The 25,099-nt window shown below is 45.8% G+C and overlaps 1 protein-coding gene across 2 annotated transcripts; it reads right to left on the bottom strand.

Annotated features, from left to right (window-relative positions):
• Positions 1-483: 483 nt before the first annotated feature.
• On the bottom strand, positions 484-24,872 carry KDM1A (lysine demethylase 1A). Of its 2 annotated transcripts, XM_065041583.1 has the most exons (20): positions 24,544-24,872; positions 22,028-22,193; positions 18,713-18,772; positions 16,036-16,169; positions 14,965-15,043; positions 14,361-14,453; positions 13,868-13,974; positions 13,320-13,401; positions 13,064-13,158; positions 11,715-11,857; positions 11,142-11,232; positions 8,824-8,958; positions 8,425-8,498; positions 8,064-8,175; positions 7,737-7,869; positions 6,415-6,602; positions 6,044-6,158; positions 5,044-5,171; positions 3,157-3,303; positions 484-2,688 (listed from the first exon to the last, which is right to left on the bottom strand). In XM_065041583.1, the coding sequence occupies exons 1-20, from the start codon at positions 24,832-24,834 to the stop codon at positions 2,503-2,505; spliced, it is 2,559 nt and encodes an 852-aa protein (XP_064897655.1). In that variant the 5' UTR covers positions 24,835-24,872; the 3' UTR covers positions 484-2,502. The 2 variants fall into 2 exon arrangements, with proteins under 2 accessions (XP_064897655.1, XP_064897656.1); XM_065041584.1 differs by lacking the exon at positions 18,713-18,772.
• Between the last annotated feature and the right edge of the window lie 227 nt (positions 24,873-25,099).

Raw genomic sequence — 25,099 nt, forward strand, 5'->3', positions numbered from 1 at the left:
AGATCTCAAAGCCCTAATTAAGACTCAAAGGTCCTGAAACTATTGGGACACAGGGACACCACGAGTCCACCTCAGCGTGAACACGCCAAGTGATTTCAGCTTGTCAACAAGTCACCCCACTGCTCTTTATTTTTTTTTGCTTGTTATTTTATGACGTGTGTACTAAACCAGGCAACATTTGCCCGAGGAACTACAAAAAATAATCATCAAAAGCAGCAAACATGAAAATAAACCATCCCATGGCATTTTGTTAAAATATTGTTTGAGGGAAAAGTAACTCATGGAATTATCATCAGCTTCAAAAAGAATCTGAAGTGGAGGAATTAAGCTCAGTCACCTCGCTTTATGGAGCCACTTCATGGCTGCCAAACAAACCCTGAGCACCTTGTTGACCACAGTACCCTCAGCTGAACATTTTTAGAAATAGAGCAAGAGACCTAGAAAAAGACTCATAATTAAAAAAAAGAAACTGAAGCACCCCGGTGAAGTTGTTCCTCTACTTTTATAATTACTAAGATAACAAAACAGGGAGAACTTTGCAATTAATTTCTACTACAAGCAAGACCACAGCAAATATTGTCCATCCCACACACAGACTGACCACACAGACCCTGAGCAGTTTATTGCAAAGTGGACATTAGCACCTGACAAAACCACAGGGGGATCTGCAGAGCTGAGAAACGCAGACTCACCCCACCCAAAAATCACAATCTGACCACAGAGTGTCCTGAGCTGGGAGGACCCAGAGGATCAGAGTCCAACTGCTGTCCCTGCACAGGACACCCCACAGGTCACCCCGTGTGTCTGAGGACGGTGTCCAGTCTCTTCTTGAACACTGTCAGGTTGGGCTGTGACACCTCCCTGGGGAGCCTGTTCAGTGTCCAGCACCTCTGGGGGAAGAACCTTTTCCTCATGTCCCACTGACCCCTCTGGCACATCTGCCGTTCCCTGGGCTCTGTCACAAACCTTCTAAAGAGCTGGGGACTGTCAGGGCTTCCCCTCCGCCTTCTTTCAGCGGTCACCAGTTTTCGGATGTCTTTTTGAAAAGGGAAAACAGGACAGTCTGGTTATCGGGCGGCAATAGCCCAGATCAGTAAAACCCTTGGCAAGGTGCAGAAGGACAGAGGAGACACAAGAAAACAGAAGAAGTAGCGATGGCGGAAGGTGGAGTGGCTGCAGCCAAAGACAACACAGCTATAAACAAGAAGGGACATTAGTCCTGTGAAGTGTGGGGGATCTAACGGAGCGCGGAACAAGAGCGGGTACTGGTCTTGCCAGCAAAGCAGAAGGAGCAAAACCAGAAAAACTGAAAAGTAGAAAAAAGTGTGAACAGACACCATGGTTAGATGAGAGAAACTGCAGAAAGGGGAGGATGAGAGAAGTTGCAAGAAATAAGAACTCTAACAGGAAAGGAGGGGAAAAAGGACCTAAATGTTTAAATCAGACTGCTCTGGGCAGCCAAAGGAAGGCTCTGGGCCGCCAAAGGAAGGCTCTGGGCCGCCAAAGGAAGGCTCTGGGCCGCCAAAGGAAGGCTCTGGGCAGCCAAAGGAAGGCTCTGGGCCGCCAAAGGAAGGCTCTGGGCCGCCAAAGGAAGGCTCTGGGCCGCCAAAGGAAGGCTCTGGGCAGCCAAAGGAAGGCTCTGGGCCGCCAAAGGAAGGCTCTGGGCCGCCAAAGGAAGGCTCTGGGCCGCCAAAGGAAGGCTCTGGGCCGCCAAAGGAAGGCTCTGGGCCGCCAAAGGAAGGCTCTGGGCCGCCAAAGGAAGGCTCTGGGCCCTGACGAGCAGCCAAACCAAAGCGATTTTCAGAAGCATAACAACGGCAGCTGCAACAGCATCTCGTCTCGTCACCCTCGCAAGCAGCAGGGACACAGATGCCGAGAGCTCAGGCCCTTCAGCTGATTCACCGTCTAAGCAGCTGCTTCTATATAAACCACTACAAATAATTCTTCTAGTTAACTCACAAACATCAGATTCTGATGATTTAATTTGTTTCAAGTATTTAATAAAACACGCTCTTAGTGGTAGCCTGGTGTAGCAGCCAAGGGACCACCAGGGAGAGCTGTGATTTGCTGTTACTGGTAGGGAAACAGTTGCACCAAATTCTCAGATAAGAACAGAATTGGTCCAAAAATATTCTTCTTCACAAGAAAACAATTAAAAAAAAAAAGTTTAGAGAAATTCTACACTATTTGTAGCGACCAGCTGCTTGCGCAAGTACCAAACTGTAAATACATGTATAGGTAGGAAAAAAAACAAACTAAAAACCCTCCAGCTATAGGCCTGACTTTCCAAAGAATATCTGCAGAGTCTAAGTCGTCCCTGACCTGCCTGGTCCAAGGGCAGGTGAGCTTTTGTAAGGCCATTCTACCAGCGGTATTATAAAGAAATTCATGGCTGAGTCCTTCCAGCACACACTGGGACAGACTCTGAGTCTCTTCACCCCACAGGGTCCACAGCGGCAGCTCCGAGCTCTCGTCACTCCACTTCTGACACCCTGACTGGTCTCACATGCTGGCGGGTTGTTGCTGGGGGACGCCGGGTGTGGGCTGGCGAGGCAGCGTGTACATGGCCCCGAGAAACTGGTCCGCGATGCGACCGGCTTCTCGCAGTCCGCTCAGCAAAGCGCCGTGAACGGTCGCGGGGTAGTTGCGAATCGTGTGTTCCCCCGCGAAAAACAGGCGGGGGATGGGCTGGGGGAACAGAGAAAGAACACGGTTAAGGCCTGTTCACGTTCTTCCAGATTCCGCAGCAACATCTGAATGTTTTATCTACAGCTCTGCAGCTGAACTGATAACGTGTTTAAGAAGAATGAAGGATTCTGATTGTGGGACTCCAGCAATTCATTCCAATAAGCATCTTCTCTTTAAACTGAAACCTAAACCAGCTATTGACAGTGTCATAAAAAGTAGGAGGAAAAGCAGACTTTTGTATTTTATACTCTGCATAGAATAATTTTGCCTGTTGTTACGTTCATTGGCTTGTATCAGTTTTTCTAGCACACAAACGACACCAAAGGCAGAATTCATGGATGGACTGACCTATTTTTCCAGGTTCTAATAATACGCAACTTAACAAAACTTGTGATAAGATACGTGTGCAGATCGCTTAGAAAAATCAGACTGGTTGGAGGTTTTTCTAGAAAGAATCGGGCGTCTCACCTGAGGAGCACCTGGAATGGCCGGCCCTGGCGTGATGGGCTGGGCCATCAAATCGTAGTCGTTTCCAGAAGATCCAGCTGCCACGTAGGAGTACGACCCCCGGGCCCACGGGTCCGCGCGCCAGCGGGACACCACGGTCTCCTTGGGCTGAGACAAGACGGAAAATTCAGTTGTTGACACAGCGCGAGTTGTCCAGTTCAGGCAAAATACAAAATAATGCAAATGGCGCGAATAAAAGACAAAATCCTGAAAGATGCAACAGTGAGAGCATCACCGGGACTCAAACCGCTCTCACGGCTAAGGCGTAAGAGAAAATGGGACAGTTAGCAATAGGACAAGGGGGCATGGGCTTAAACTCTACCAGGGGAAATTGAGGCTGGATATTAGGAAGCAATTCTTTGCAGAGAGAGTGGTCAGGATTGGAATGGCTGCCCAGGGAGGTGCTGGACTCACCGGCCCTGGAGGGTTTTAAACTGAGATTGGACACGGCACTTAGTGCCATGATCTAGTAAACGGACTGGAGTTGGACCAAGGGTTGGACTGGATGATCTCTGAGATCTTTTCCAACCCAGTCCATTCTGTGATTCTGTGATCTGTGTACCCACATGGACAAAACATTGAAAAGCGATGGGTGTGAATCGTAAACCAGCCCAGACTTCCAACGTGTAACCGAGTTTTAACAGGAACAATACCCTGTAAAAATACAAGCGCTGAGACAGGAACCTCATCTCCTCTCCTCGGGCGCAAAGACAGTGACTCACTTGGAGACCTCGCTTATCACAACCAGAACTGCTTTCTTGTCTGAATGACTGACCAGATACCGCGTCATTCCTAAACTGGGGATTATCAGTTAATGCACTAAAATATTTTATAAGCTTAAATAAGTTCTCTAAATTTGATGTTTATCTACAGTAGAATCCACGTTTCTCAAGAGTCTGCAGAGTTCACTAATGTGTGAGTTTTTTCACTTGCTGTACATTAATGTAGGGTGTAAAAATCACTCTGGAGTGAACCAGGAGGAAAGTGGTTTACTGCGGTTCTTTCCTGGTTTTGTTGAAAACAAGTTTCTCTTTTGGTGAATTTGCCTGTCAGCTCAAGCTTCATATCAGCTGCATTTTCCTGGAGAACCAGACCCATGTGTTGGTAACACAGCAATGGAATGTGAGGTTATGGATGAGCACGGATGGACATCTGGAGAGAGGGGCAACGAGAAACCGGTGACCAGAAACCGACCAACGAGTGTAACATCCCATTCACGTGATACTTCAGATAAAAGTGGGAGAGCACGAGGATCTCGTCCCTTTTCCCTATGGCGACATTAGCAGAGGAGCTTGCGAGTCGTCCCTGCGAACCGAGGCCAGTGACAGGCTGAATCCAGCTCCGGTTGGCCGCAGAGTCCAGTCCAGGACTTCGGGTGCCGGCTCTGCAGTTGCCGGGACTTTCAAGATTGGTTTTGTATATTTTGTATTATTTTCTCTATTTTTATCAGTAGCATTAGTAAAACATTGTTAATTTTCCATCTCCCTTCTCCCTGTCCTTCTTTCCCTCCCGATCGCCTGTGCTGAGTGGGAAGGGGGAGAGGAGGTTAACAATACACCTGCCATGGTTTATTGTCACCTCGCAATCAAACCTTGACAACCCCATTGGGGAAGAGCTGCAGTAAAACACTTTCCTCCTGGTTCACTCCGGAGTGATTTTTACACCCTACATTAATGTACAGCACCTGCAGAGAGAGAGAGATCTCACTGGGAAGTGAAATGTTCTTGTGAGAGTTCAGAGAAGGTGACTTGTAGGTTCATCAGCCTGTGGTCTCCGGGATGGAAAAATCAACTGACCGAGCGTTTCTGAACGAGTAGTTCCACTCGTTAATTAAAAATCGGCACGAACCTGCGGCACGGCGCTGCTGCCAAAGATGCCTTTGAGGATGGCGAGGCATCGGCCCACGATCACGTCGTCGCTGATGTTCTCCATGATCCCCGCTGCTTCTCCTGCGACCAACGCCAACAAGATCGGTGCTGGAAGGGGCAGGGAAGGAGACAGAGAAAAAAACAATTGAATTATTGAAATGAAATTACCAAAAATAAACCCAATGGCAAGAAACTCCCATTGACAAGAAGTGACTCAGGCCTGAGCATGGTTACTTAATGAAAACTCTTTCTCCTGGAGAAGTTTACGAGCTCCTAAACTTAGCAAAGGAAAGTTTATTAGAGAAAAAAGATATTGGATTCCTCTCGCCGTTAAACTCCGCTTTCTGAAAGACTGAGCCCGGTCTTTCAAACAATTGAAAGGAATTAGAAAAACGTGATTTCCTATCATCCATAGGCATTGGGAATATTTTTTGTCACTTCAGCAGCAAAGTTTTTCGCTCTTTTGCCATCTTTGACACAACAAGATCCCTGAACTTTCCAGCAATAATTCGGTCAATGTATTTTTTTCTTGTTCAAATAAATGCACATTCAAAATGCAGCTCCCAATGAATTTTATTTCAATGTGCTAAAACTAAACTGGGTGCCAGTCCCACCTGCATAAGAAGGTTCGTGAAAGAGGGGAAGAGTTCAGACAATGTTCCACGGAGCCAGAAACTCAGCTCCAAAGGGACTTATGGAGTAAGAAATGGCTTTTTATTCCAAAATGCTGCAGAGACAAATCACCCTTTTCTTGGGAAATTCAATAAATCAGACATAGCCTGGAATTCAGAATTAGCAAACACACACTCGTCCGTGTTCTGCCCTAATCTACGACAGAATTGTTTGCAAGTCAGCGCTGCTCCCAGCTACCGTTTGTCTTCCAACAAATATCTTCTTATCGTATCCACTAAAAGCATCCTAAAAAGTGCTCTTTTCTACATCTGAAACCACACAAAGACCCCAAAACCAGACACAGGTACCTTTGTACAGGTTCCAAAATAGGAAGAGTTCTCCTCTGCTTGCAGTGGTGCTGCCAACGTGACCGAACAAATTGACGCTTGGATCCCAGAAGACGCGATCAAAGCACAACACGACCTACACAGAAAGAACCACGAGTTAGGGAGAGCGCACAGAAAACCATCAAAATAAAGACAATTACACTCATTGAGTAAAAAACATGTTAAAAAACGTGTGGGAAATAGAGAAGAGGTCCTTAGAGTTCTTTGGGTAATTTTCAGCATCAAAATCTAGCAAAACAGCAGTGGAAAGAAAATTCTTCATCTCATCCGCTGTACATATTCCACACGTATTTGAGATTCTACCTATGGCGACCCCTCAGTGCCCACATCACCTTGTTGAGGTTTCCGAATCCCATCCGCTGCACCGCAGACGTTTTCCACTCCGGAAGAGGCGGCACAAACTGCACGGCGGGCGGCTGCTGCTTCAGAACGCCCAAGGGAAGGGTGCACAGCACAGCGTCACATTTGTAAATGAAGGTCTGGCTGGTGGAGCGGGTGTTGACAGCTATCACTTCACAGCCTGGACAGGGGAGAAAAGAATCAATCGTTTAATAGGCCAGGAGGCAAGCGCATTGGATTAAAAACTGAAGAAAGTACCGTAAATCACATCCCCATTAGAAAATCTTTGGTTTATGGAGCAGCTTTACCTTAGCAATTCCTTAAGTTGTAAGCAAGTTAATGTTAGCGGCCACATAGCTCAACTGCAGAAAGTGTCATTTGAAAATGGCCATACTGGGATAGGCCTAAAGGTTCATCTAGGCCAATAAATTATCTTAAAATCAGGGATCTGGACCAGCTGGATCGATGGGCTGAGCCCAACTGTCTGAGGTTCAACAAGGCCAAGTGCCGGGTCCTGCGCTTGGGTCACAACAACCCCATGGACGCTCCAGGCTGGGGAAGAGCGGCTGGAAAAGGAAAAGGACCTGGGGGTGTTGGTGCCAGCGGCTGAACATGAGCCAGCGTGTGCCCAGGTGGCCAAGAGCATCCTGGCTTGTGTCAGGAACAGTGTGGCCAGCAGGACCAGAGAAGTGATTGTGCCACTGCACTCAGCACTGGTGAGGCCAGACCTGGAATCCTGGGGTCAGTTTTGGGCCCCTCACCACAGGAAGGACATTGAGGGACTAGAAAGAGTGCAGAGGAGGGAGCGGAGCTGGTGAGGGGCTGGAGCACAAGTGTGATGGAGACTGAGGGACCTGGGGGGTTCAGCTGGAGAACAGGAGCTGAGGGGAGACCTTCTGATCTCTGAACTGCCTGAAAGGAGCTTGGAGCCAGGGGGGTCGGGCTCTGCTCCCCAGGAACAAGCGCCAGGATCAGAGAAAACGGCCTCAAGTTGCGCCAGGGGAGGCTGAGGCTGGATCTGGGAACAATTTCTTCCCCAAAGGGCTGTGGGGCATTGGAACAGGCTGCCCAGGGCAGTGCTGGAGTCACCAGCCCTGGAGGGCTGGACAGACGGACATGAGGTTCTCCGGGACACAGTTTACAGGTGGACTTGGCAGCACTGGGTTAACAGTTGGACTCAACGATCTTCAAGGTCTTTTCCAACCAACATATAATGGGAGGTTTTTTACAAGACCAATCCTCACATCAGCTTCCGGAAGCAATGAAATCGAATTTCTATGATCAGCAGTTTTCCGGAGGAGCTGGTTTCACTTACCTGATGCTGTATAGCGAACCTGTCGAACTGCTGTGTTTAATTTAATATCCAACCCTTCTGCCAAGGCCACGGGCACGCAGGAATATCCATTCCTCACAGTCAAGTGACTGCCCGTGAATTCAAAGTCGTCGTCCTAAAACAAAGACACATAAAAACCACGAAATCATGGAATTCAAGAGAAATCTACACAACGGCAAAATTAGTTTCAAAGCTCTTTTCCAAAGAGTCAAATAAATTCAAAATCCTTTCTGTTTATTAGCCAAGAGAACGAAATAAACGAAGCTCAGGGTTTTAGTATATTGTCAAATGAATAAATTGATCAGCTACCTGGTCCCAGTGCTTCAGCGAAAGCGTAGACAGGGGTGTAGCGTTAGCAAACTCCAGGTTTGCAAAATGCCAGTCGAGTATTTGCCTGTCTCTTGAGGACAGATAAACATCACTAGAAAAAAAACCCAAACACAATACATTTAGTTTGCTAGAGTAGGATATTGCGAACGCATTGCTTTTGGAAATTCATTTCCAATCCTTTTTGCCTGAGTCCCTCCTTGGTGGAGAAATAGAAAAATATAAATAGAAAAAGAACACAAGGAGATTCTGTTTCAAACATTCGGACCCCCCTTCCTGAAAGCTGAAAAGTAGTAAGAAAACTGCTTTCCTGAGTATTTGTTTTCGTAATTTGTATCTTTACCTTGGTGGATTGGCCTCAAGTTCTTGTAACTTCTCTTCTAGCTTTCCTTGTGTTTCTGCCAATTCATCGTACTCCTGATAAGATTAAAAGCCAACATTAAAATCCGTTTACATTTAAACAGACTTCAAGACATCGTGTAGCATCAGACTAGAGCTGATCTCAAGAGAAATCAGTGGAAGATTAACGGTTTTCGTGAAATCTAAATCAGGTTATTTTTGCAACACTGATTCCAGCACATTTTGCCTTTCTGCTGTTCGAATATACACACGCCTATTCTAACAGTTCAGAATTTTACACATTCAGATTTGAAGAACATGAAGGTCCTTTACAGTCCTGGTGTTTTAAGGACTGAAGTCCTCAGAAAGTACTGATTCAGTGTTGAACTGTGTCACCCCTCACCTTGCAAAGCGCAGTCAGGTCCCGGTGTTTGCTTTTCACGAGGAACTCGGCTGTGATATCGCGAGGCGGCTTCACTTCTGATGCTTCCTTATACTGCTGATGAAGCTCTTTAATCTTCTCTTTTAAATTCACCATCTTTTCCAGGCGCGGTAGGAAAAGGGAGAAACAAAGGGGTAAAAAAAATATGTGAGGGAAGGTAGGTTTCATGCAATTTATGGTGTAAAATGGATATTCATCTCAGACTATGCCATTACTGGCATATCCTCAAGGGTACATATGGATACGGTGGATCTCTCTGCACCACTCAAGGAAAACCCGCGTGCACCAACGCACATAGCACAGGGAATAAGCAACAAGAATTAGAGATCGACATGCGTTCACAGGGCCACGATCTCATTGCTATTACGGAGATGTGGTGGGACAGCTCACACGACTGGGACACTGTCATGGAAACCCTTGCAATCACGTGCCCTGGTTCTCATGGGAGATTTCAATCCCCCTGACGTTTGCTGGGTGAGCAACACAGTGAGCACGCACAGTCCAAGAGGTTCCTACAGACTGTTGGTTACAACTTCTTGAAACAAGTGGTGGAGGAGCCAACGAGAAGAGGTGTGCTGCTGGACCCTGTCCTGACAGAACAAGAAGAACTGGTTGGAGATGTCATAGTTGGGGGCAGCTGCAACAACCATGAGGTGGTGGAATTCAGGATCCTGCATGGAGGAAGTAGGACAATAAGTACGACTAAAACCATGGACTTCAGCAGGACGAACTTTGGCCTCTTCAAGGTCCTACTTGGAAGAATCTCATGGGTTAGAGCTCTAGAAGGTAGTTGGTTGATGTTCAAACACCACTTCGTCCACGCTCAAGACCCTATGAGCAAGAAATCAAATGAAGGGAGTAAGAGTCCAGCATGGATGAGTAAGGAACTCCAGTCAAAACTGAGGTGGAAGAAGGATGTTTTATGTAGTGTGAAAGAGAGACAGACCACCTGGGAGGAATACAGAGGCTGTCAGAGTGTGCAGGGGTGCAGTGAGGAAGGCTAAGCTCCACTTAGAACTAAATCTGGCCAGGATGTCAAAGACAACAAGAAGGGCTTCTTCAAGTACATCAGCAGCAAAAGGAAGGTTATGGAAAATGTAGGTCTGCTGCTGAATGAGGTGGGTGTCCTGGTGATGGATGATACAGAGAAGGCAGAGTTACTCAATGTCTTGCTAAGCCACTCTCCGTCATCTTTGAAAGGCCGTGGAGAACAGGAGAGATGTGTGAGGACTGGAGGAAGCCAGCATCACTCCAGTCTTCAAAAAGGGCAAGAAGGATGACCCAGGAAACTACAGGACAGTCAGCCTCACCTCCATCCGTGGAAAGGTGATGGAACAACTCGTTCTGGATGTCATCTCCAAGCACACGGAGGAAAAGAAAGTTATCAGGAGTCGTCAGCGTGGATTCGCCAAAGGGAAATCATGCTTGACCAACCTGATAGCCTTCTATGATGGTACGAATGGCTGGTACGAATGGCTGGTACGAATGGCACTGAGACCAGTGCACATTGTCACTTTGACAAGGATTTTGACACCATCTCTTACAACATCCTCATAGGCAGCAGTACAGGTTGGGGTTGAGCTGCTGCAAAGCAGCTCTGCAGAGAAGGACCTGGGAGTTCTGGAGGACACCAGGGTAACCGTGAGTCACCAATGCGCCTTGTGGCCAAGAGGCCAATGGGACCTGGGGTGTGTGAGGAAGAGTGTGGGCAGCAGGTCGGGGAGGGGAATCCTCCCCCTCTGCTCTGCCCTGTGAGGCCACATCTGCAGTTGTGGGTCCAGTTCTGGGCTCCCAGTTTGAGAAGGACAAGGAATGACTGGAGAGAGTCCAGGGAGGGACACAAAGGTGCTGAGGGGTCTGGAGCATCTTTGTGATGAGGAGACACTGAGAGCTGGGGCTGTTGAGCTGGAGAAACTGAGAGGGATGTGATCAATGGGATCAGTATCTCAGGGTGGGTGTCAAGAGGACAGACCAGGCTATTTCTGATGAAATATGTTGCAAATAACTTAGGATATGAAAGCTGTCCTCAGATATTTTTGAGAAACTTCCACAGAGAAGTAAATACATAATTTACCACAACCACAAACATCCTAACTAGGCCTAGAAACAAGAACATCAACATTTTAAAATAACCCCTCAAAACCTCAGTCACTATCAAGACCTCTAAAGAAACCTATGACACACTGTTTATCACGTCTGTCTGTTCTGACAGTTTTCCACAGAAGTTTTTTTGTGTATTTTGCTACTTTCTGAAGAACACTCTCGTGTCACCGTCTGACCTTGTTCAGAAGATCTTTCAGTTCCTCCTGTGTTTTCACTATTTTTTTCCAATGTTCAATCTGTTCATCCTTCACGTGCTTCTCCTGCAGCCTGGAAAAGGGGAGAAGTGAGAGCTAGTTCAGCATAATATCCTTGTGTTATCAAGAAAACTCATTATCACAATCTAATCGGCGTAATGCAATGCAGCACATGTCATGGGATATGTTAGTAATACAAGTTTCTGTAAATAAGGGATACCTGATTAGCTAAAACATAAAGGTGAAGTTACCTACTATTATTAAAAGGCATATTGCAAACGCCATTAGCGTGGGCTGTATGTACACCAAGTCAATTATTCACCATCGGTTACCGTAGTAGTGATTTTCAGAAAGCTTTTCAGAAAAGATGTCGGCTTCTTTAACCATCTTTGGCACCCTTGGCCTCAATAAACAAGAAACACATATGCAAACTACAATTCAGCAGAGACCAAACACTGTATTAAGTGGGTGGTGCTTACCCACAATCGTTTCAGGTATCTTTTGGAAAATCCACCGCAAAATGGGGAGTTCACTGCGAAGAGAGACGTTACTTACTGGATGACAACCTCCAGAGCCTGCCCCAGGGAGACGGGCTTGTTATTGAGAACGTTAAAATCCAGCTGATGGCTGAGGTAGGAGGTGGCTTCCAGCAGACGATTAAATTCTTGTTCCACCATTTCATCTTTCTCTTTTGGAACCTAGGAGTCAAAAGAACAAAGTTTCTTCTTAAAAACCTATTCATAAATCAAAAAGAAAAAAATATAACTGCATCACAGCTGAGCAAGAAAATGCAAATTTGCTTTTTAGAGCTTCCATTTTCATTTACTTAATGTTTATCATATTACATAACAACCTTTAAAAGTTTAGATGTTACGGGCAATGCAGAGATACATGATCAGATAGATGCACAGATACTAAATGTCACATAATGAAGCTTCTATTTGTGGCATCTGGGTGGCAGAAGACTGAAATATGTTATATGCGAGTAACAATGACCAATATCTAGCTTTGTTTGCAACAAGCAAGCTGACAGATTTTGTGACATGCCTTTTTAAAATAGGTCCAGTGTTATAATACAGACAGGGGGACGAGATGCCAGAGAGCAGCTCTGCAGGGACCTGGGGGTTCTGCTTGATGGCCAGTTGAACACCAGACTGTTAATTAACCTGATTAATTAACCTGATTAATGCCCGTGCCCTGATACCAGGCCCAGATGATGCAGAATTCCAACTGTGCCTTCCTCGATGGTCCGGTTAATGCTATGTTGATGGATTTGGATCTGATGCAGGAGGGATTAAGTTCCCTTTCCAGAGCTGTGAGAATAGGTTGCCCAGGGTCACAGAATTGTTTAGAGAGGCCTCTCAAAATAATCTCCTTGGCCCCAACCTGCCACTCAAGAAGGATCAGCGAGAGCAGGTTCCCCAGGAGCGTGTCTGGATGGCTTTTGAATATCCCCAAAGGTGGAATATATATCCACAAAACCTGACGGTGTTCCAGAAGAGACTGGACAACATCCTTAGACACATGGTGTGAGCTGTGGGGTGTCCTGTGCAGGGACGGGAGTTGGACTCCACGATCCGTGTGGGTCCCTTCCAACTCGGGGCGTTCTCTGATCCTATGGTGAGTGCTCTAGGGGCTGGTGAACAGAACGGAGAGGGCAGCTAAACTCTGTGTGTCTTACTGGGTGGCGTCACCAGCGGGAGCCTCTTCAAATCACACAGGGATGCGTTTGCCCACCGCGAGACACTGAAGCACCGCTTGGGCACATGCAGGAGCCAGGTTACAACAGGTTGGTGCCAAGGTTTGCTTTTTTAGGCCTCTAGCAAGAAGCTCAGTATCCTCACCCATTTCCTCGCAGAAGCTATTTCTTTTTAAAGGGTTCACCAAAACTATACCAGACTTACAGCTTGTCCATTTGCTTCATACAGCGGGCACTTCTGTTTGATCTTGGCCAATTCCATATTCACTTGTTTGCTGACCACAGCCATGGGATTTCCTCCTGAAAAACATTGACAGAGTGCTCGTGCAAAGGTCGTCTGCAATTAAATAAATTCTGCATTACCTCATTCAAGGCAAAGGGGAGATTCTTTTGGAAAGGCAACATCCGTGATAAAATAAACGTAAAAAATGTTACAGTCTTCCACTTGGAAACCAACTCACCGAGTCCTGTTACCACCATTGCTCCCAGATCAGCAACGTAGTTCCCTTTGCGAAAGGTGGCGACTCTTCCTCCCACTCGGTCCTTTGAAAAGCCCAAGATATTAAGCGTCAGGTAACATTTGGCAATACATATCAGTTATAATCGCTGAAACTCGTACGGAACATGGTATAAGCATCTCGGCCAAAGGCTCAAGAAATAGAATGTACGCTTTTCCAAGAACCTCTGCAAACGAACATGTAGATCTCAACTCATCTGCTTAAGTTAAGGAGAAGGCGGGGGGAACGTGGAAGGGGGGGAGAACAGGGAAGCAGGGGGGAAAAGAAGATGACAACGTTTTCCTACCCCTTTAAACTTAATAAGGCACAAAAAAGCTGCCTTTCCTGCTCTCAGTCCAGCCAGCAGGATGCCAACAGAAAGAAATTAAGTACAACTGGGCAAAGATCCCCAAAAGCTACCAATTAAGATCAAAATGTAAAGTTTTATTTTTATTAATGAAATCAGAAGCACGTAAACGAATACAGAAATAAAATAGCACAGAAATTCATACCCTGGCTTCCAGAACCGTGACGTCCATCCCAAAACTCTGCAGCTGGCGAGCGGCTGCCAACCCCGAGACTCCCGACCCGATGATGATCACCTTGCCCGTCTTCTTGGCTGAGGAGAGAGAAAAATCACAAGAGGAAAACTCAAGTAATTATGTACATAACATGTACATAACACAGAAAGGACAGACAAGTTCAACACTTCAAGCATCACATAAGCACATAACAGATGTCAGGACAGCGTTGTGTTTGTCTTATATGACTCAAATGAGGAACAAGGACAAATCTTTAGTGACAGTCACCAAATTAGCTACGGATTTGCAAACCTTTTCCTTCTCATAGTGATTTATTTAAATAATGGCCAAAATAAAAACCGTCATCGCCCACAGCCAGAGAGCTTTCGAGCCCTTTGTTCTCAGCACAACAAACCTTAAAAAAAATTTCACTTCAAAATTTGTCCTAACAAGTCACAGAAGAATAGAACTTCATGCTTCTTACTTGGCAGGGGCTTCACTCTTTTATAGATCCCGAAGTTGATGAGGCCGTGCCGCTCCAGATAGCTGTGCACCCTGTGAACGAGCACCGTGTCACCTAAAAAAGCAACATTTAAGAATTATTGTATCACAGAATCACAGAATGGACTGGGTTGGAAAAGACCTCAGAGATCATCCAGTCCAAGCCTTGGTCCAACTCCAGTCCGTTTACTAGATCATGGCACTAAGTGCCATGTCCAATCTCAGTTTAAAACCCTCCATGGCCGGTGAGTCCAGCACCTCCCTGGGCAGCCATTCCAATCCTGACCACTCTCTATGCAAAGAATTGCTTTCTAATCTCCACCCTCAATTTCCCCTGGCAGAGTTGAAGCCCATGGCCCCTTGTCCTATTGCTGATGCCTGGAGAAGAGACCAATCCCCACCTGGCTAGAACTGCCCTTCAGGTAGTTTGGGATATTGCAATATCCCATTTCGCACATGAACACACCAGCAAAAGGACCCATTTGATAACCTCTCTTGATTCTGAGCAGCTTTTTCCCAACCAAAACTGAAAAAGAATAGCAATGACACGTACAGTATCGTTTTTTCCAGTAAAAGACTTGACTTACTATTATAAGGCGCTTCCAATTGTTGGATAGTTGCCTCAAATGTCAACTGAATCTTCGGGTTATCCAACCAGAGCTGTAGCTGGATTTAAACAAACAATAAGATACATTATATTAAGCAGATACAAATTAAAGTGGAAATCACGCAAGTATAATAAATAGGAAAGATTAAGAAAGGATTTGCATATCATTCCAGAGGCCATTTGAGGCAAATTTACTCGTAAGTCTTCATCTTCTGTAGCTTTTGTACCCTTCGTTTTACTGCCTTAAATAACTTGGTATGTGCAGCAAATTACCGCTTCTTACAATTCTGATTTTTAGACCCTCTACGAACACACAGAACAGTGCAAGACTTAAAAGATTTTAAAGGCTCCCAAGCCCTGAATCCTGGAACTAAAAGCGTTGTCACAATTTAAAACCATCATCTAAAAACCCACGATACTGGTGTTTTACCAAGGTTTCAATTTCAGGCCTGAAGTAAATGAACTTCCCAATTAATTATTTGAATGTTGCCCCTTCTTTCAATATTTTAAGTGGGGCGGAAATGCTATGAATGCTCAGAAGCAGAGTATCATTTCTTCACCGGTACAATTTCTTTTACGAAATCCAAGCTGGCAAAATAACCATTGCGTTTGGAGAATGAGCCACACGAGCAGCTCGATGTCTCAGAATTACAGCAACCGAATGCAAAGCAAGATTGAAAAATAAGAGCTGAGAGGTTGGCCCTGTTCTAAGCAATGTACTTGGCTGCATATATTGTGTGTATTCTATAGAGACTTCCTTAAACTGAGATCAAATAGAACATTTGCATCAGCTTTTGGTTTGTTTAAAGGCAAATTAGCTGAATGATGCAGTTTTGATGGTTGTTATGGATACTGTAAATATACTACAGATTATTTATGCCACTCCACACCTTCCTTGGCAACTTCAAGCACAACACGATGCCGGAAACAAACCCCCAGCATCTCAAAAACTAAAAAAGTATCAAGTGTTAGACACGGGAACTCGCAAAAAGCCTTTGCAAGGTACCCGAAGTCCTCCCATTCTTCACCGATACATTTAGCAGAAACTTACAGTGCGGTTCCTGATGTACAGAAACACCTTCTGCGTCTGCTGCGGCCCGCTGATGATGTCGGGGAAGCAGGCGGCTTCTTGAGACGTCATGCGGTCGTGCGGGAGCCTGCTCTGGAACGCTGCGCCCTCCACACCTGCAACGAAAGGACAAGTTGCCTCCAGGAACTGCTAAAATAAAGCCAAAATGTCTCTAAGGTCCAAGCACAACGGACCCTTCTCACCTGGTTTTCAAGAATTTATTTGCACTGAGCTCCTCCAGCTGGAGGAACCCACCTTAACCTCTCCTTTTGTATACTTTATATATATTCATATTAAATACAATACTTATGCTTTCCTGTGTCCCCTCCCCAGGCGCTGCCTATGAACGACCCCACATTTCAGACTTTGAAGCGCTCCACGTGTAAAAGATTCATGTTGAACACACGCACGCAGGAGACATTTGCTCTACGGAAAGATTTCATTCGTAAAGGCACCTCTATCAATGCAAACGCTGGCAAGGAAGCAATAATATGAGTGCAGAAAGTGGATCTTGAGCAAAATGGAATGCTGAGATGTGAAATACAGCAAGGACAATATAAACCTTGTACATCCTAAGAAGTGACTTAAGACCAGGACAGAGCAGGAGATGTTCAATCTGGAAAGATAGAAGCCAAGGGGAAAAAGAACTACAAGTAATGCAGTAAGATGAAGATCATCTGCTTAAAGTGGAATAGCTAAAAAAACTATAATAAATACCAAAGAAAATATAAGCTCGTGGTGTGTTACACAAACCAAGACAACTGTTGGGAAGTTTATGTCACTGTATTGGGTAGAGAAATTATCTTCTTTTCACACACACCTTGAACTTTCAAGTGTTTTTACACCCCAAAGGTGAAGATAAAACTTTAAGCAAGGAAATGGTTGCAAAGCTCACAAAATTAATTGGCAAGCAAAGATGGGAAGATCTACATCTGTGACGACTCGAGGTAAAGAAAACTGATTATGATCACTTACAGGAATTTTACGACAAGGAGGAACTGGGGACAGAAGCTACAGAGCGCTGCAGTAAAGGAAAATTAAATTAACCGCAGAAAAAGCTGACACATCCACAAGGCTTCTTGGCACTAATGGCACTAAAGCTATGGAATAGAAACCTGGAGCTTCAGAACTTCAGCTTCTCCAGTAACCAACACCCCTTCTGTTGCCCTTCACCGAGCCACTGGGTTCATATGATGAACTGGGAACTCCGTAAAACCCTGCGGGTAAATCCAAGTTACCAATTCTCTGATGCTATATTAACAAATCTTAAGCAAGGCTGTAGATCACCAGCAAAAAAAGCTCAGCACTGCAATTTTCAGAGTTAAAGATTCTAAATGCTGAACCTGACACCCCCTCACAGGCTCACGCTACAATAAACGTGCCTTCCCCGGTTATTTGCTAAAAAGTGCTAATTGTCACACAGCGATCGACTACCAGCAAATTCTCAGACAGGGATTTAAAGTGAATCACCAGTTCCTCGAAAACCTTTGCCATTTATTTCTCCAACGTGAGAAAGCAGAAAAAGTGGCGCTCCTGACAACTCCAAGGCGGGTTGTTCTTTCGGTTGTTCTTTTTTTAAGGCCACATGTTGTTTGCGGCAACATCTGAACTTTGAAATGTCAGAAAAGCTCTAGGTGAGTACCGGGATTTAAAAAACAAACCAAAAGCACCACACAACCACCAACCAACAAGGTTTGACACCAGAATTTAGGAAAAGCCTTGCGATTATTAGCAAAGATATGTCTGCGAGTTTACTTCTGCAGCTACACAGCTCAAAGGTGAAGAAATCCCCTCCCTACCCCAGGCCCTTCCTGCACACCTAGAAAATGCAACATATACACGATTTCCAAACAGCCAATGCCTGCCTAAAAATGAAATAGGCAACGCAGCCTTCATCTAGAATACACCGAAAATTCTGTGCAATGTTAAGATCCCAAGCACAACCAGGATCCTTTCCTTACAACAACAAGGATACTCAGATGAGTATCTTGATATTTGCTTCAATAAGGGCAATGTGGAGGGACAGAAGAGGTTCTGGAGCCTTCGAGTCTTTTGCTTAAAACCCTCCTCCTTAATCCCCAAGCGAGACTCAAAGTGGTGGAGTTGAAGAAGATTTTCAATAGCATTTTAGGCACTAAAGACACCGATTCTGTGGGTTCAGCGATACTTCTAGTGTCAGTACTTCGGGCAGATGGCAAATGCAATTCACAATCCAGTCCGCTGAGAAGCAGACGATGAACCTCCTCAACTGCCAAACCTCCTGGCACGCAGCACAAACACAAACCCCTTCCGAAGGAAAAACAAAAACAAGGAGCAAAAAGGCTTTTGTGTAGCAAATTAGAAAAAAGGTTGGACTGTGCTGAAGCCCAGGGGTTTTTTGTGTCATTCTAGGTGGTGGAAACTGGCTAAATAAGAAGTATTTTTTGGCACATTTGGTCTCCTCTAAACATGGAGAGGAGCGGAGGGATGAGAGATCGGCCTGAGGCATTTCAACAAAGGCTTGCAGCCTTTTCCACAGACTGAAATTCGTTTAACAGGTGGGTGAACTCCTCTACCTCTGGCTAAAAACTCCGGCCAACCGCACCCGTGCGCACTGCAAGCATCGACCCCTGGCTTGGCGGCTCTTGCTAAAGTTGCAAGCATCAAACGCCACCCTCACCTGATGCTTGGCCGTCTCCATACCCTCCAGAACTGTCGTCTTGAAGTCCTCCTGCTTGCCCTGTGGAAGGAAAGAGGAGAACTCAGGGACCTTACTCCAGAAGTTAAACCGTACTGGACATTAAGGCCCGGCAGTTGGCGTTGTAGGGGTTAAATTTCACCAACTAACTCAATGCATTTGGCTGAGAATCCCATTTTCTGGAACCTACGGCAGCAAACTAAAGTGTTACCTGTGTTAGTGGAATGGGAAATAAAGAGGTAAACAATATGTAGCATTTCTGGCAGCTTAATACTTATGATCGACTTCATTAATAGCTGGGATTTGAATAATAAGATCACATTTCTCGCTGCCAAGATCTGGGGGATGCAAACCATCAGATTCAACGGATCTCAAACCATAAGGATTTTATAAGCTCACCCTTGCTACTCTGGAGTCTCCCCATACGCAAAGGGATAATGTGAACCACTCTCGTACTTCCAAGAGAACCTATTCTCTCTTTTTTGTTTTCCCCATAAGTCCTTCCTTGAAGCTTGATCTTTCTTTTTCTCTTTTAAAGCTCAGGCCACCTAATTTTGGCTCCAGCGACCTCAATCCACCAACGTTCTAACACACTAAAACCACCTCTGAAGCCAAAGACATGTCAATACCTTAATGTCATCAATACCCAGCACTGACACACATCAGCCTTTCAATGTATCCAGGGCTGGAAACACGGGGAAAGGCAAAGCACCCACCTAAGAGATCGGAGAAGCCTCAAAATTACTTTATCCTGCATGTAAATCCTAAATAGCGGCACCGACAGCACTAAATAACAAGCAGGAACTGAGTGTTTCTACAACAGAGCGATGTCTTTAGGAACACAGACACACTACCAAAAGAATTTTATCTCAACTACAAACCGAACCCCTAAAGCAAGACACAGAAAGTCAACCAAACGTTTTCAGCCTTTGATAACCTGGATTAACATCTGGAACATTATAGATCTATAACGTAAGATAGGAACTGACACCAGAAATAAATTTTCACTCAGTACTTTGACACCATCTGCCTACCAGCGGGTCAGATAGAAACTCCCAAGCCAGACTGTGACTAATAATTGTATTTTGTCAGGCCTCACAAGTCCCAAAGTTGGGATTCTATGAGATCGCGTACCTGCGGCAGCAAGAGAAAAGCCCTCACTTTACCTATGCTGCAAGTACTTGATTTTGCTGGGAATATTGCAAGAGCTGCTTCCATCCTGGGAGAGACCAGCAGGACTCAAACACTTATATTTACACTCCAACACAGGCCACTAATTTACAGGAAAAGTAAAGTAAGTTAAGAAATTGGAAAAATGCTGCCATCAGCCTGTGGCGTTCGTTATTGCCAAATCAGCAGATAATGAGTACAGGTCTACAAAGGAGCCCACTTCATACAACCATCCACTGGCTTAAGGAACAGTGGCACAAATTACCACCAAATACTGAACTTATTTGGGAAAACAGAGAGATGAAAGACAAGATTAAGTTTGATTATTCACTTGACATTAATCTGCATCATACGCATCTCTGGCTTCCCTGGAAAACAGCAGCTAGAAACACAGGATCACCGCAAAGTGAGAACACCGACCAAACTAGGGCTGGGAAAATAAATCTGCAGGGGGTTATAGAAATGAAAATCCAATCTGGTGAGGGCAAACGAAAAAGATGATGAGAGGAGAAAAACCGAAAGAAGCGAGCTCCCTAATTTCAAACAAAACCACAAGTGTCATTCAGCACAAAGTGAGTTTAGAAGCTTTTTGCTATTTGTCAAGTAAAAGGAGAGATACTTGAAAGAAATAATTGTGAAATGCTGTTATGCCTTTTAAAACTGCTCTGCAGTAACACACGGTAATCTTGACAATCCACATTATACCAATCTGCACAGCCCAAACTGCTGGAATTGCCCACATTAATGGAACCGGCCCCAAATAAACCCACTGGTTTTCTATCACCTACTTAATAAGCCCCTTCTACTGTACACTGTGAGAACAGCCTCATGAAATACCAGCTACTGCCACTGTTGCTTTGTTTGCACAACTGGGCTTTTCATCACTAAAGGTCATCACCTCTAACAGGACAGCTTTACATCTGTACTGAATTACTTATGGTTTTGCAGGCTTTAAACATACGAAGGAAATTATTAAGGTCTGCAATGAGAATAAATTAACAGCAACACACAAGGGAACTTTTTGTATATTGTTAATTCGCAATATGGGATCCTGCTCTAGGATTACTGCCCTATTTAGTATTTCTTATTGAACGCTTGTACTTTGCTCCAAAGATAGGAAACAGAGAGAAAACCTCAATGATAATCATTGGTCCTATATACAGCACTCCACGCCTGTTCCTGCTAGCAACTATTTAAATTAGAAGTTTCAATACACTTGACAACCTGATGCTCTTGATATTAATGAAGATAAAGATGGAGTGATCCACCAATGAATATATTTTCAGAAGTCTCTAAAAATACAGCAAGACTAATGATGAAATAACCAAAAATCTGGCATCTTCCTACATCACTGTTTCATTTCTAGGAATGGAGAAGGGATGTGATAACCTGAAATCTACTTATTTCTAAGCAGCTCAATACAGCCTGGTTAAAAATTGGGTGTATTTAGATGAAGATTTTTATCATGGCAAATATTTTAGTCATTCCTGTATCAAGCCAGGAGCCAAAAGCTGCAACTGAGGAGAGATTACAGGGGCAAAGCCAAAGAGTTGTAGCTTTTAATGTATTTCAGGAAAATGAAGGCGAGTGTCCGTAAACTGACCCAGTCCCCTTGTCTACATTCACAAACCTGCCAGCCAAAAAGTAGCCAACTAAGAGCAGCAGAACTAAGAGTTATTCACACCAGCGATGAAATGGCAAAAGTTTCAATAAACAGCATCCAACCAGAACTTAAGATCAGAATCATAGTTTAAAGCCACAGGAGCCGCTGTAGATTAAATCTATTCTCCTCCATAGCAGTAAATCCAATCCTTTTTCTCTCGGACGAATAAGTGAATGTTGGTACATGAGCAGCAAACACTAAAGAGGCTGCTCTGGTCAATAAGCTTCCAAAGATGAGGCAAAGAATCTAGTAGGAGAGGTTTGGCTTAATTTGTAACTAGGTCACGCGTGTTTCCACCTGTTCTTCTAAGTTTTTCCCCTCCTTGCTCAGCAAAGAACACACTGCCGAACGATCACCCGAAACCAGCTCAAAACCAGGCGCAGGATGCAGGATGCTGCACCTGAGCCCGCTTAATTTCAACAACAATCCAGGAGAGTGGTGTCAGAGGAGCTTTCTTTACTCACCAGACGGTTCCTCCGGCTCACTCTCATTCTCTTCTTCTGCAGGGGCTGGTGGAGGTGGCGGTGGCAGCTTCTTCTCCTTCTCAGCTTTAGCGTTTCTCTCTTCTTCCGAGTAATACTCGTCTTCAGAGAGGTTGGCAAGACTTTCATCCATCTCTCTGTACTCCACCTGGGAAAAGCAGAACGGAGGATAAACTCACTGAAGGTGTCTTAAGTCTCACTACTAATATGAACATTGCAAGCAACAAAATTGCTCACAGCTCCAAGAAAAGGCCTGAGTTACCTCGTCCTGTGTTATTACAGCTACTGTGTTATAAAATATTGAACAACTGAACAAGTTCCACATGTTTTCGTCTCCTCTAAAAAGCCATGCAACAGCAGGAACTTCCTACTCAACGTGAGCCCAGTTTCTGTGTATTTGTTATGTCATCATTTAACTTTTCTCCCGTTCCATCACCTCCTTGTCAAACTTAGGAACAACAAATCGCCTCTGTGTCTAATTCATACATTCCAACTTGAATTTATCTGTCAGAGGTGACCAAAACGGTACACAGGATTTTGTTTTGCCCTGGTACAGGATCACATTTGACTCTGATGGTCACACTAGTGACTGATCACAAGAAAAGAAAATCCTTTATTGCCATTGATGTTTTGTTTTGTTCTCCACTGAAAATAAATCATGTTTACCAGCTCAAACCTAACAGAACACGGAAAGCCCAAGACATAACCTAGAAGGGACGCAGCTCATATTGTTTAACAAATCAAAGCTTTTTTCCAAAGTAATTCTATCCCTGGAGGGGTTTAAAAGGCTTTTAGCTGAGATTCTCAGGGACATGGTTTAGTGCCAGGGTCAGGTTATGGTTGGACTCGATGATCCCGAGGGTCTCTTCCACCCAAAATGATTCTGTGATCCTAAGAAAGCTTTGTATATGGCTATTGAATTTCTCTACCTATTGGAAAGGGGAAAAAATTACTTCTGACAATATGCAGCCACGGGAATAATAAAAAGATACCAGCCAGTTTACCTCCAACATCCTACAGGTCAGGTTGTACCGTGAGATAACAAAACCAACTGCATTTCTCACCAAAAGAACGACAAATCTTTCACAGTCGATATTCAGCCACTAAGAAAAGGCATTAATGGGCACGATTCAAAGCAGCACGGGGAAGCCTAAGTTCAGTAAAACACCTGGCCTTGAACACTTCCAACAGCATGGCATCCACAGCTTCTCCGGGCAGCTGGTTCCAGCACCTCACCACCCTCAGTGTAACAAAATCCTTCCTTACGTACAACCCACACCTCCCCTCTTTCCCTTTAAAAAATGTAACGGCCCGATCTACCCAACAGTTTCTATATGCAAAGGACCAGTCCAGCTACCACATCACGTCAAAGCTCTGAAGATCAAGATATTCAATGCCACTGTTCCTAGAAGTCATTTCAGCTTCCGTATCAAACACGCCCAGCTTTGTTTACTGCCCGGATCTCCAAGCTCTTCTGCAACAAGGTTTCCAATAAAAAGTTTCACAAAACTAAAGGCACTGCTCTCAGATATTCAGAATAACATATGAGAATTATTTACTACTGGAAGCTGTTAGTGGCCTTTAGATTTCATTGCTAAATCTCACACTTCACACAGCACCAGTTCAGCTCTCCAGCTGGGAGAAGCTGAGGAGCTGAGCGTGACACTCACCTTTATAACCCTGCAAAACAAGCATCATTTTACACACAAAAGCCTCATCCACACACACCCAGTAACAACACGAATGTGCTCTTAAAAATTCAAAATTGTTAAGAACTCAGATGCAATGGGAGGGTGTTTTTATGTTGTTTATCTCACCAGACAGCCCGACAAAGCTCTGGGGATCCGAGTTATGAGGGGGAGCTCTGACAACTCACACTGACTCCCCGCGCATCTCATCTTTATCGCAGAATCCCAGAGTGTGAGGGGTTGAAGGGCCCTGGAAAGCTCATGCAGTGCAATCCCCCCATGGAGCAGGAACACCCAGATGAGGTTACACAGGAAGGTGTCCAGGCGGGTTGGAATGTCTGCACAGAAGGAGACTCCACAACCCCCTGGGCAGCCTGGGCCAGGCTCTGCCACCCTCACCAGGAACAAGTTGCTTCTCATCTTTAAGTGGAACCCCCTGTGTTCCAGTTTGCACCCATTGCCCCTTGTCCTGTCACTGGTTGTCACCCAGAAGAGCCTGGCTCCATCCTCCTGACACTCTACAACATTAATGTGCTCTTAAAAATGGGTAAGAACTCATATGCAACGGGAGGTGAGTTTGTGTTATTTATCTGACCAGGCAGCCCCACAAACCCCCTGGGACCCGAGTTATGAGGGTGAGCTCTGACAACCCCCACTGCCTCCCTGTGCATCTCATCTTTATCCTGGACACGCACCCGCGCCCAGTGAAGCCCGGGCAGCCCCGGACACGTCCCCGCCGCCGATGGAGCCGCGCTGAGGCAGCCGCGCCGCAGCCCAAGGCCCGGGGCACGTTCCGCCCCGCACACCCACCTTGGCCCTCTTGCGGCGGCTGGTTCTGCGGCCCTCGGGGGTTTCTGCGATGCCGGTGGTTTCGGCGCCGGGCGCGGGGGCGCCGCCAGAGGCCGGCGGGTCGGTGAGGCCGCCCGGGGGGGAGGCTCGAGGCGGCTCCTTCTTGCGGGGAGTGCGCTCCGCGGCCCCGCCGCCCTCGGCGGACGAGCCCAGGGCGCCCCCCGCGGCGGCGGGCAGGGGCAGCGGCGCCTCCGGGCCGCCCTCCCCGCCACCCCCCGCCGCCTCCGCCGCCTTCTTGCCCCCGGACAGCATCGCTCCGGCCGCACAAAGGAGGCCGCGACGACCACCACCGTAACGTCACTTCCTTCTTGACGTCACATCCGGCGCTGGGAGGACTTCCCCCGGCGAAGGTGAAGGGGAGCGGCGGCTGTGAGACCTCCGGGCGGCGCGGGGGCGCTGCGCCTGGTGCCCCGCCATGGTCCTACACGTAAAGTCGCCCTGAGTCCCCAAGGGATTTATTTTTCTTAATTTTATTCTTCTTCCCAAGTTCCTCAGCTGGCCCCGCAGAGCTCAGTGC

The sequence above is a fragment of the Columba livia genome, chromosome 26, assembly GCF_036013475.1.
Source record: "Columba livia isolate bColLiv1 breed racing homer chromosome 26, bColLiv1.pat.W.v2, whole genome shotgun sequence".
Taxonomy (NCBI): domain Eukaryota; kingdom Metazoa; phylum Chordata; class Aves; order Columbiformes; family Columbidae; genus Columba; species Columba livia.